This window comes from Pagrus pagrus, assembly GCF_965226575.1.
Source record: "Pagrus pagrus genome assembly, chromosome: 11".
NCBI classification, from domain to species: Eukaryota; Metazoa; Chordata; class Actinopteri; order Spariformes; family Sparidae; genus Pagrus; species Pagrus pagrus.
This window is the reverse complement of record NC_140195.1, coordinates 17,203,492-17,215,966: the sequence shown is the minus strand read 5'-3', so window position 1 is coordinate 17,215,966 and position 12,475 is coordinate 17,203,492. Positions and strand designations below refer to the sequence as shown.

The following is a 12,475-nucleotide window of genomic DNA, read 5'->3' as shown; positions in this document are numbered from 1 at the left end:
CACCTCCTCCTCCTCCTCAGCCCCACATGTGCAGCACTGCGCAGCACCCACCCCACCCTTCCACCTTCCTCCTCCTCTTCTTCTTCCCCTTTATCCCTCCACTACTCCACTCCACCTCGACCCGGTTCGGCTGGGCCGGACCGCTGGAGGGTCACCACACTCTCTCCTGCTTGTCCAGGATCTTTCTGCATCAGGGACTGAGACAGAAACCACACACTCACAGTGTTGTGGCTTTGGGAGGAAAATATTTGTGAAGCTTCTGCCAGTGTCAGCACCATCTGATCTGCTAACAGTCTATTCTGGTGGCAGGTTATTGTTACTGCAAGTTTTTCAAAAAAATTGCTTGCATTAAATTAAACAATTTTGTAGTGCCTTCCTTTGGGAATGCAGGCAGAAGCTTAGCAAATATGCTAGGCTGCCATTTCACACAAGGCATTACTGCTGTCATGTCATGGCACCACATATTGTAGGGCATACAGCAGGCCCTGGCTTCCTGTTGCCTTCCACTCCCACAGGAAGTGAAACTGGGAGGCAACAACGGGCCCAGTTGAACTCTGACTTTTTGAGTTCTGGGTCAGGGTGGGTGGTGGCCCATACTGTAGGTTGACTAGCACCGCAGCGTTCGGACAACACTCTCAACCCTAGACAGACAATGTGTCGCCCCCCCCCCCCATTTTTTTAGCATGTCCCAAAAATGACAGACCAGCAGGAGAAGAAGGCCTAGTGGGTGGATTGATTGTAAATTAACTGTGTAAAAGTCTCATTCATAGCAGATATCCAGCGACTAAAATGTGATGCCATTGCACATGAGCAGACATCAATGCTTTTAGGCCCTGGATAGGCTTCATGGATGTTCTCATGGATGTTTTAACTTAAATTTTATAGGTTTAATAGTTAATTTTGGGGCGGGAAATGGACCTGTCAGTAAGATAATGTCATTTTTGGGGTTGGAAATCATGGCACATTTGCTTTAATATAGAGTGTATTAACGCCAATACCAGTGCCCCTATGAATGAGCTCATTCACTGGGTGTATGTGGTAAGAGAGGTGAGGGTGGCCCAGTAATGCAAAGGGAAACAGGCAGAGGAATTTGATCCTGCTGTATCAATTTTTTACTACGATGTCTATGTTCATCAATTGAGTTACCATTTTGTTTGAACTGAAAATGGAAAATTTGAGGTCAAAGCGATAAATAAATGAACAGGGAAGTACATGAATGGAGAGATGACACCGTATGAAAGAGATTCTGGAGAGTTAGAATGATGAGAACTTTTACGTCGCCGGCTGGTTGAGTGTTACAGCACGATGCATCGCAGAGGCAAATCCAACAGCGCCGAGCGAGTGCAGTGCAGCTTCAATTGGACACATTGCACTGCTTAACATGCAATGATCACGGGCTGCTCTGACTTTGTACTTTGCTCTCTCTTTCTCTTAATGCTGCTTTGTAATCTGGGTCCTACTTTTTTGAGCAATGCATTGTACAGGAATGACAACATCTTTACCCCAGTTTCAGCCAATCCCCTTTTTTCACCCTTTTACCTGACGAACCTGCTGAAGTTTAAGATGACAGAGATTCTGAAATGACAATGATTTTTCCACCTGTTAAATATTTAATCATCAAGGGGCCTTTGGATATGACCTCTGAACCCCAACCACTTTAATCACAGCCGTATGTGCTGTAGATATTTGTCAGACACCCATGCAAACCATGAAAATATCAGAATGGCTCGTCAGACGCACAAGCAAGCAAAGCTTCAACCATTATCTCTTTAGCCGCTATCTCTCTATCCACACATTTCTCTATTTATTTATTTATTGATTTGAGCGGTTCTTGAGATTGCACAATGCCATGTAACACGCATGTACTATAACTGCCGATGCACATTATGCATTTTTGAAAGCCATTTTCCCTCTTTCTGAGAATGCTTTCCACACAGCATGGCCTAATTATTCTTTTTTTTTTATAAACACTGAATTTTTGAAAGCGGTTCAATTGTTTCTCAGATCGAGCAAAGAGTCATTCTCTCAGTGAGTGCAGTGGCAACACTGTGGGGGGAAAGACCTTTAACTATGATATGTGTGGTTTCTAGGCCTATAATTTTATTTGAAAAATATCACCCTACAGCCATTTTCTTTTAGCATCCGACAGTTGATGACACAATATTTTAGCAGCGAGCCCTCTGTACACCACATGTGATATTGAAGGTCGTGCACACGCTGAGAGAATCCTGCTCTAGAGCTCCTCCCTGTCTGTTTGTAATGAGGAGGGAATATGGCTCCACAAAACGAGTCTGCCAAAGACATGCATGCTCAGCTGTCTGCCTGAGAGCTGCTGGTCGGCCTGCCTAACACTGGTAGTGAGCGGTTCACTATGTGCTGAGCTTATTACTTGCTATGATAAATCTACGGGACATCAGATTGGATTGCTAGACAGGCCTAGATTTTGGGGTGGTGGTGGGAATTATTATACTTTGATTTATTTTTATTACTGCTATAATGTTATATATTTTAAAATAATTATTAAAAAGGGCCAGTAAGCTTAAGAATATTGACTGTCTAAGGTTTGGGGTGGTAAGAGTGGACACTTCATAGTGGTATGGCAAACACTTGAAATTGTAAGCTTTATAAAGTAAAGATATAGAAACAAACACACATCTGTTTTACCCAAATATCATAGACTGTATTTCTCACAACACTGTCAAATGCACCTATTATTATTATTATTATTGTTGTTGTTATTTGATGTTTATATTATTATTTTAGATTTATATTTATTTAATAAATATACGTAAAGGTGAAAAAATAACAGGAACATTTAGGAGTTGCGTGAGTCTTTAGAGAGATAAAGCTTTAAAAAAACAAACACTAGGAAGCGGTGTGTGTGCATATCCCTGTGTGAGTCTGTGTGTGTTTGTAAGTTTAATAAATGCACCGATTGTACAATTGTACAATTGCTACAATACATGAACTCACAAGTGTAAAAATACCAGCAGTTTTCCGATTATTGAAATCGATACCGATAAAATACATTAATTTAAAAATGTGATACTTTGGCTCGAATGCAACATGCAGTCTGCGAAGAAACTAGTAACTTAAGTTATTGACTGTGATTGATTAATATCAGATACTTTAAGACCTTTACTCGAGTACTGTTTGTAATATTAAAGTAAAAAAGTAATATTTTAGCATGATATCTCTACTTAAACAGAGGACTTCGTTACACTCTATCCCTAGAAGTCACAATGTTTGTTTTTATCTTACAAAATATATAACAACGGTCATTTTAGGTTTTACATAAAAAGTTTATAAATTGTACATTTTACACCATAAACATGCAATTCTTATTAATTATTTATTTTGCTGTTTGCCTTGGTACGTGTGTGTGTGTGTGTGTGTGTGTGTGTGTGTGTGTGAGTATCCCTAGCCGCATGCTTTGACAGATCAAAGAGCGTCTCAGAGTCACATCAGTGCTGCTCTAATTAGAACAGGACTGATACAGATCTCCTTCTTGTTAATTCCCCACACTTCAGTATGTACATCACAGTAAAGTCGGTGCTTTTTTCAGCTACATTAAATCACAATAAGATAGAACTTGCGCTCATAACGCCACCTGCAACAAAAAGGTTTTTAAACCTTTAGTGTAAAGCCATAACAGTATGTAGTGTCCTGTCGGAGGGGTTGAATGAGCTGCGTTTGTTTCCTGGTTCTCACTCTGTCATATCCTGTCTTCCCTGGTCTGGTCTAGGTGGTAGTCAACGCCTTGGTGGGTGCCATCCCTTCCATTATGAATGTGTTGCTGGTTTGCCTCATCTTTTGGCTGATTTTCAGTATCATGGGGGTCAACTTGTTTGCGGGCAAGTACTACTACTGTTTCAATGAGACGTCAGAAGAATACTTCCCCGTCGATGTGGTCAACAACAAGACCCAGTGTGTGGCCCTCATGCATCAAAACTTTACCGAGGTCAGGTGGAAGAACGTCAAGATCAACTTTGACAATGTGGGCGCCGGCTACCTGGCCCTGCTGCAAGTGGTGAGAGTGTCGCTCCTCCTCTTCCCTATGTCTGACTCCATCTCTTGTTTCGTGCTAACTTGGTTTCTTTTCTCATTTTCCTATGTACTTTTGTTTTACTTTGCTTTCACAGTACTCTGAGGCTGTCTATTGTTCGTGTTCATTGTGTATATTATGTGTTTCTTCATGTCCTTTTCTTCATCTACTTGTTTCTTTCCGTGACCAAGCTGTACCACAGGACATGCATCAGTTTCGGTTTGAGTTTCTAGATTTGAATTCAGAATGTTCTCGGTATATTACTTTGTTTTTGGTTTCCACAAATGTGTTTAATCATTTCTCTCTTTTGAAAGGCCACATTCAAAGGCTGGATGGACATTATGTACGCAGCTGTGGATTCAAGAAATGTATGTACATTGCTTCTTCAATAAATATTGTTATACTGATTTATCTCACTGTAGGCCAGACAGTGACAAGCAGGTCTTCAAGAAAAAGCTTGACATTTTGAAAATACATTGCTGAGATGAGAAGATTGTACGCTAACTATGAAGCTACCGTCAGCTAACTTAACTTTATTTTTGTACAGATTAAACAGACAAGTGTTAATTAAAGAAATTTAGAGCTTTTGGTAGGCAGATTTTGTCATTGTTGGACAATTGGATAGACCATCTAAAAAACTAATGATGCTTCTTCACCTCCCCCTCCCCCAATGTGTAAAAATTCTGCCAAAATACCCTGGATAGGATCTTCCATCTCACGCTCTGACGTCATTTGGAGCTGGGTACTGCCCAGTAGTGATAGAGGCCCCTCTCATATACCCGTCCAACTCAATAGACCATATTCACATGGCGGCCATTTTTCTTCTGACATCACACTCAGTTTTTTCCAGGTTGCAAGTCATGTCAACTTAGAAAAGCTGACAAATAATTATCATTTCACCACATTCATATTGATTAGCAACTGTAGGGATGATGTATTGTGAAAATCTGGAGAGACACTGACCCATATTTTAAGTTAAAACAACAGCATATGTAGTAACCCGTCAGCCAACAGCTAACGTTAGCATCAAACCACTTCTTAGTTAAGAATTCTGTTTGATAGTTGATATCGACGATATCATAGCAAAGGCACGGCATAAATTAATTCTAAAAATATTAACACACATCTTGGACACATTTATTTAAGCCTGGAAGTAAAACACTGGATGTAATCTCATAGTAGCGTTAGCTTGAAGTGGTTGCATGCTAACCTTAGCTAAGGTAATATCAAATATGTTGTTTGACCTTGAAATTTGGACTGATGTCCCTCCAGATTTTCACTATCCATCATCTTTTTGGTTGATGATCATCCGGTAAGTGATGTCAATTCCCAACATTTAGATGACTTGTGACCTGGAACACAACAGGATAACATTATCTCAGCATCTGAGCTTCACACCCTGAGTGTGACGTCAAAGGAAAATGGCCGCTGTGTGAGTATGGTCAATTGCGAGCAGGGTGCAGCAGTCAGTTATGATGTTTTACACCATTTTACTACTTAAAGACTTGAGTATATCACCTAAAATGACGGAAAATGTATTGACATGTATGTGACCACTGAAAAAGTGAATTTGTGTATTTCTGGAAATGTTGAATCATGTTTTCAAATGTTGTTAATACAACACAACACTGTCTTCAACATTGTGTGTCCCTTCCAAGGTGGAAGACCAGCCTGACTATGAAGTCAACATCTACATGTACATCTACTTTGTCGTTTTCATCATATTCGGCTCCTTCTTCACCCTTAACCTCTTTATTGGTGTGATCATCGACAACTTCAACCAGCAGAAGAAAAAGATAAGACCCGTTCTCTCTCCTTATCCCCTGGGTTTTCTTTTTAAAATGTTAGTATGTGATTATAACCAAATCTCTGTTTATCCCTTTACTTTGGAGGTCAGGATATCTTCATGACGGAGGAACAGAAGAAGTACTACAATGCCATGAAAAAACTGGGGTCCAAAAAGCCACAAAAACCTATTCCTCGACCACAGGTATGTATTTTCTGGAGGTTTCTTCTTTTGACCAACTGTTAAGATTGCTCAAAATGTGATGTTTGTAGTCGAATCCCCATTAAATCTCAACTTCATCCCTCTTTGTGTCCTTAGAACAAGGTCCAAGGCATGGTGTTTGACTTTGTGACGCAGCAAGTCTTCGACATCTCCATCATGATACTCATCTGCCTCAACATGGTCACCATGATGGTTGAAACGGATGATCAGTCGGATGAAACGGAGCTCGTCCTCTACTGGGTCAACTTCATTTTCATCGTAGTCTTCACTACAGAGTTCTTGCTGAAGCTCTTTGCCCTTCGCCACTATTACTTCACCAACGGCTGGAATATCTTCGACGTGGTGGTGGTGATCCTGTCTATTGTCGGTGAGTGAGGGAGATTGAAGACGTGGAGGGATGAAGGAGTAACTTGAGAATCTCACTCTAAAAGTCTGTTGTATACTGATGGTATTCTCCTCTTTTCTTCTTTACTTTTTCCCTTCTGTCAGGCATGTTCCTGGCTGACCTCATTGAGAAGTACTTTGTGTCACCGACCCTGTTCAGGGTGATCAGGTTGGCTCGTATCGGTCGTATCCTCCGTCTGATCAAAGGAGCTAAGGGCATCCGGACTTTACTCTTTGCCCTGATGATGTCACTGCCAGCCCTTTTCAACATTGGGCTCCTGCTCTTCCTGGTCATGTTCATCTTCTCCATCTTCGGTATGTCCAACTTCGGCTACGTCAAACACGGAGCAGGCATTGATGACTTGTACAACTTTGAGACCTTTGGCAACAGCATGATCATTCTGTTCATGATAACCACGTCGGCTGGATGGGATGGCTTACTGCTGCCGATACTCAACTACCCACCAGATTGCGATCCCAATTTGGAAAACCCTGGTACATCCGTGAAGGGTGACTGTGGCAACCCCTCAGTGGGAATCTTCTTCTTTGTCATGTATATCATCATTTCCTTCCTGATTGTGGTCAACATGTACATCGCCATCATTCTGGAGAACTTCAGCGTGGCCACAGAGGAAAGTGCAGATCCACTCAGCGAGGACGACTTTGAGACCTTTTACGAGATCTGGGAGAAGTTTGACCCCACTGCCTCTCAGTTCATCACTTTTGCCAAGCTGTCTGACTTTGCCGACACACTGGAGCATCCACTTCGTGTGCCAAAGCCCAACACTATAGAACTAATTGCCATGGACATGCCCATGGTGAGCGGCGATCGCATTCACTGCCTGGACATCCTGTTTGCCTTCACAAAGCGAGTGCTGGGTGACAGCGGTGAGTTGGACATGCTGAGGCAGCAGATGGAAGAGCGTTTTGTGGCAGCCAACCCCTCCAAGGTGTCGTACGAACCCATCACCACCACTCTTCGCCGCAAACAGGAGGACGTCTCTGCCAGAATTATCCAGAATGCCTACCGCGGCCACCTCATCAGGCGCGGCATCATCTTCAAGCGCCACACTTTTACTAACAATAAGCTGGAGAACGGCGGGACCAACCAAGAGAAGAAGGAGAGCACACCATCAACAGCCTCTCTCCCCTCTTACGACAGCGTGACCAAACCCGACAAGGAGAAGCAGGACGAAAACAAGGAGGAGTGGGCCAGAAAAGAGAAGGACAAAAACCAAAAAGACGAGTGGGAATCCAAGTGTTAGGGTTCAGTGACTCTTGAAAAATCCAATAAAACACAGTGAGGTGAGACTCTGAGCCCAAACCCAACAAAATGTAGAAAAAGTGATCATTTGCAAGTAAGAAAAAAAACAAAACACTAAAAAAAAAAAATGTTTACAGACTCAAATACTACTGAGGCAATGTGGTTTCTTATGTTGTCAAAGACAGCTGAACCAAACACAATCAGTTTACCACGGACTTTTGCTGCAAAGTGACCAAGTTCATTAAAATGAGGAACAAATGCAAAATGAAAAACAGTGACTCACTGTGTGCTGGCCAATGACACACATTTCTTTGGGGATCAACTGCCAAAGCACAGAAATCTCTGCTAGATGATCGGAGAATTGCAAAATCCCTGCCACCACCGAGCGTGGACCCCCGCAGCAGCGCTCTGTTGCTGCTGGACTGGATCATACAGATCCCACTACTAGAACTGTATCAGCAGTCTAAAGGAGGGTCTGTGACACCGCGTTTACCATCGCTATCAACAACAAAAACAATAATCAACCAAGCAAGTTTAGCTAGGAAGGAAACACTAGCGAGGGAGGGGGAAACCCAGAACCGTAGGCAAAGATTTTTTTTGTTTGTTTGTGCGGAGTATACTTGCATCTTTACATTATTTGAGCAGCAAAAAAAGATAACATTTAGCCCATGTCACTAGTCTTTTCATCTCCTCTTTGTTATACTGACATTGAAAAAGACATTTTCTACATGGGCTTTCACACTGACCGGTTGGGGTCATTAGTCATTGTTTTGACTTGGGCTGAAGGAGACTTGCTCAGACCGAGTTCCAGATAAATAATAATTATTGTGCTCGTTCAATGCATAGAAATGACTTGCATGAAGGCATGTTTTGATCAGGAATCATGCATGAGTAATCATAGTCCACAAGACACTAATTCTCAGACCACTGCAGTGGCTTGACTATAGTTTGAGGCTGTCCACTGGAGAAATTACGAGAGGAATGATAGTCGTTTGATCCTGCCCTTCACTAGTTTTACTTTTCAACTGACAGATCTTTTAATTAAGCCCTTCATTTAAAAGTTCAGGTGAATGAAGGATGTAAGCACTCAGAGGCAAAGTCTCAGTCGGACGACACAAACTAGAAAATGTTTTTTTTGCTGCTCTGAATGTTAGTAGTATAGAAAGAGTGTGGAGTGTATGAGTATTAGGAAGCAGAATATCCTCACGTTGAGGATGCACAGATTTGGAGGGCAATGCCGGTGTTCCCGAACCAAATCTGGGGCTTACATCTCTTTGTTTACTTACATCCGTCATACAGTCACTTCCCTTACTTACCTGTGGTCCCTGGTACAGCCTGTTACGAGAGCGGGAGATGTTTCACGCCAAGGAATCAATTTCTGGCATCAATAAGGGTCTGGTTTGCTCGAGTGTCAATAGGTATTCCCTCTACTGCTGTAGTTCCTGGAGAAGGGACCAAAATTTGGTTTTGTTTTGATTTTTTTTGTTTTGGGCTAGTGGAAGAACTGACAACAACTTTTAGGTAGATACATTAGACAGTCCTCTTACCAATTAATTGATTTCAACGTCCTCTTTTGTACTCTGTCAGAGCCACATCAGAATTTCCCCCTGGTGAGTGATGTCTTAGGTAGTGCTTTTCGGACAATTTGAGTTGCCAGCTTTAGAGAAAAAAAAAAAGCCTTGAAGTCCTTCTCTGATGTCCTTGTGATGCAATCATTCTCAGAAAAGGCGGCTTTGATCAGTGAGAATGACACTGACCATCCGAAAGAGCAGAGTTAGCAGAGAATTATCACAAGGACATGCCTTGTCGTGCCTAGCATGTATGGAAGGTGGATGGTCATGAAGAGCTTGTGGTTTGGACTGTTAGAATCAAATGGATTTTGTCTGGTTTTTCAGGGAGGTGGATGGGTGAGAAATAACTCAGTATAAACGTGGACCAATAAACAGGTAGAGCCCCTACCTTCAGGGTTTTAGACTGACTGCCATGAGAACAAGAGAGAAATGGAAGAGCGGAAGAAGAAGAGAGATTCGTGCTTTGGTCTGAGTCGGAGTGCTGAAAGTCCCATGTTTGTCAGTGTATCATTGTGCTTTTGTGGGACCTCTTAAAACACTGTGTGGTGTTGGACCCAGGCTCGCACCATCTTTTCACATACTTGCAGGCTTTCAAATACTGTCACCCGCTTCAAAAATAATTAGCCAGAGATGGAGGTAGAAGCACTTGACGAGATAAAACATCAGCAGGCCTCACATTGACGCAGCTATGTTGTATAATAAGCTTTGTGGGTGTTTTTCGTATTCAAAAAAAAAAACAAAAAACTTGAGGCTTTGTCAAGTGGTAGACAAGACACATCTGCCTCCTTAGGTGTTCCTGCCATTTTTTATCTACACAGGAGTGATGGTCCTATTTATAAGTGGATGACTGGACATAAATCTGGCATCCATCGTCGCACCACTAATGCCATTTGGTGTGTTTAACACTGCCTGTACCAGAACCCCCTGTCTGTAACAATAACTGAGGTCTGTTTACAATATGAGGTCTCCGAAATCAGTTTGGCTGCTGCACACTGAAACCAAATACATTCCCAATGAGAACCACAGGAGGAGTGAGTAATGTCATCAAATTTACCCATGTTCATCTTGGATGTAATGTTTTAGAATGATACATTCACACATGAAAAAAAAATGAAGAAAAAAACAAGCAAAAAAACAAAAAAAGAAAACACAAAAACATATATATGTACAGTGCAGGCTATGATGTAAATGGCACAATTGCTGAAAAAGAACGAACTTTTTGAGAGAAACTATAAATATTGTATTATATTCTTTTATTTTATCGGCATGCTTTGTTGTGTTTTTTGTAAATACGGAATTTTAAAAATGTTACTACTAATAATCAAAAAATGAATAATAACAATAATATAGAATGGCTTCCAGCTATGCCCTTTGTCACATTTGTTACCTTTTGGATTTTTTGAGACACTTTTCACTTTGTTGACGGAAATTGAATGAAATATAGATATTATATAATACAAAAGATAAATACATGTATACATATATGTCTATATGTATATACATAAAACAGAAGAACACTGTTTGTCACATTTGATTTATGTGCAACACGTTCAGTGGATGTCTAAAACTGGTTGTTTCCAGCACCCTTCTATGTCGGGGAATAGCTCATGTGCGATGTTACTGGAGCTGCTTGCCATGGATTGTAGCCTGATCATGATGAAAGGATAATGTTACCAGCACATTTCTCACTTACTGTCATATCTCTCACCTTCACTGAGTATACAGGACGCACCCACAGTCACGGACACAAACACACACAGGTGACTCTCCTCACTGCCCTGCCAATGTTACCAGTGATCTCTTCCCCCGAGGACGTCAGCTGGTGTGACTGACTGCCTCTTACAACCCGAGACGGTACCTACCCCTGGACCTTTTTCTCCCCATACATACCCACACATCAGTGCCATTACAGCTCAACATGCATACAATCATGTACTTGCTTCTCATCCTCACATTTCTTTCGTTGAATGGTTTGTTTCTAGTGTTCCACTCAATGGCATGTGCCTTTTTTCTGCTTTTTCTGCGAATTTGGATGTCGATGCCACACTGAAAAAACAACAAAAAAACAAAACAAAAAAAAGAAAGAAACAAAAAAAAAAACATGTTTCCAAACTGTGGAGGGTGGGGGTTTGGGGGTGAGCACAACATTAATCAGGGATGTCGAGTCAGAAATACTGCCAGAGGATCATCCAGACACCCCACTTCATCGTAATATTCAACAGTGTGTGATGTTAACAGAAAAACAGCTAACTCAAAAATGTCCTGTTCTTAGTGCTATGTGTGTCACCCACTTGGCTTGTGAAAAAGCAGCTTGCCTTCTATATTTCCGTTTTATTTCTTCAATGTTTCTGTTTTCCATCTGAAATTTATTTTTGTATCAATATTTGATTATAGGACTCATTCTTTTTTAGCATGGTTTGTTATGGGCGTTTTTTCTTTTTCGCTGAAAAATTAAAAAAGTGCTTTTCAAACTGTTGTTATCATTTGACACCGTGATAAAAAGAGGATATACAGTACAATATGATGGTGTGTTGCACAACCACTTGGACTCTTGGTAAGAATATATGAAAGATTGTCTTCATTTGAGCACGAACCTTTTTATTACCAATAAAGCAGCCTTCCAGTTACAACGTGTGTGATGTTGTTTTTGTTTATTTTTTAAAATCAAATGTTTAGTTTTGCCTGTTTGAAAGATTTTAGAGGTGCACAATGTAGTTTTGGGGAAGAAGATTTTCAATGACTGTTGACAAACTCAACAAACTGACCTTAAAGGACAAGACAATTTCATACTGTTTATATGTGGAGTACCCTGCCACCTTTCTAGCTCAAACAGTGTTATTTTCCTCTGAGATCATCTTGTTTATTCAGTTATGGAAAAAATAAATATTTCTGAGTTTGTATTATCACCTCATTAACATTGTAAATATTACAATTTTGAGTTTGAATTTCCTCTCCAAAACTACGGAGTGGCCCTTTAAAGGGGCTCTGTGGAACTTCTGTGTTGTGGTGGACGTTGGTCGTTAGTTTATGTTAACACCTCTATTTCCAGCGTTAGCTGCTGTTGCTCTCTGTTAGCAGGGCGGAGAGGGGCACTGAGACGAGACACTCGAGAACGTGCATAAAATCACATCCTTCGGAAAATCCAGTCCAGCAGCATTAAACACCTTAAACACATCGTCCACATGCTTGTATAAACAAATCGA

General features: G+C 41.2%; 1 protein-coding gene across 5 annotated transcripts in view; it reads left to right on the top strand.

The window, feature by feature from the left end:
- scn8aa (sodium channel, voltage gated, type VIII, alpha subunit a) overlaps positions 1-11,906 on the top strand; it is a 49,888-nt gene extending 37,982 nt beyond the window's left edge. For all 5 annotated transcript variants that reach the window (XM_084365462.1, XM_084365458.1, XM_084365461.1 and 2 more), the window contains exons 22-27: positions 3,746-4,030; positions 4,360-4,413; positions 5,704-5,841; positions 5,931-6,035; positions 6,150-6,420; positions 6,543-11,906. In XM_084365462.1, coding sequence (XP_084221588.1) covers positions 3,746-4,030; positions 4,360-4,413; positions 5,704-5,841; positions 5,931-6,035; positions 6,150-6,420; positions 6,543-7,702 — 2,013 coding nt within the window. In that variant the 3' untranslated portion in view covers positions 7,703-11,906. The remainder of the gene's footprint in view (positions 1-3,745; positions 4,031-4,359; positions 4,414-5,703; positions 5,842-5,930; positions 6,036-6,149; positions 6,421-6,542) is intronic.
- Positions 11,907-12,475: the final 569 nt, after the last annotated feature.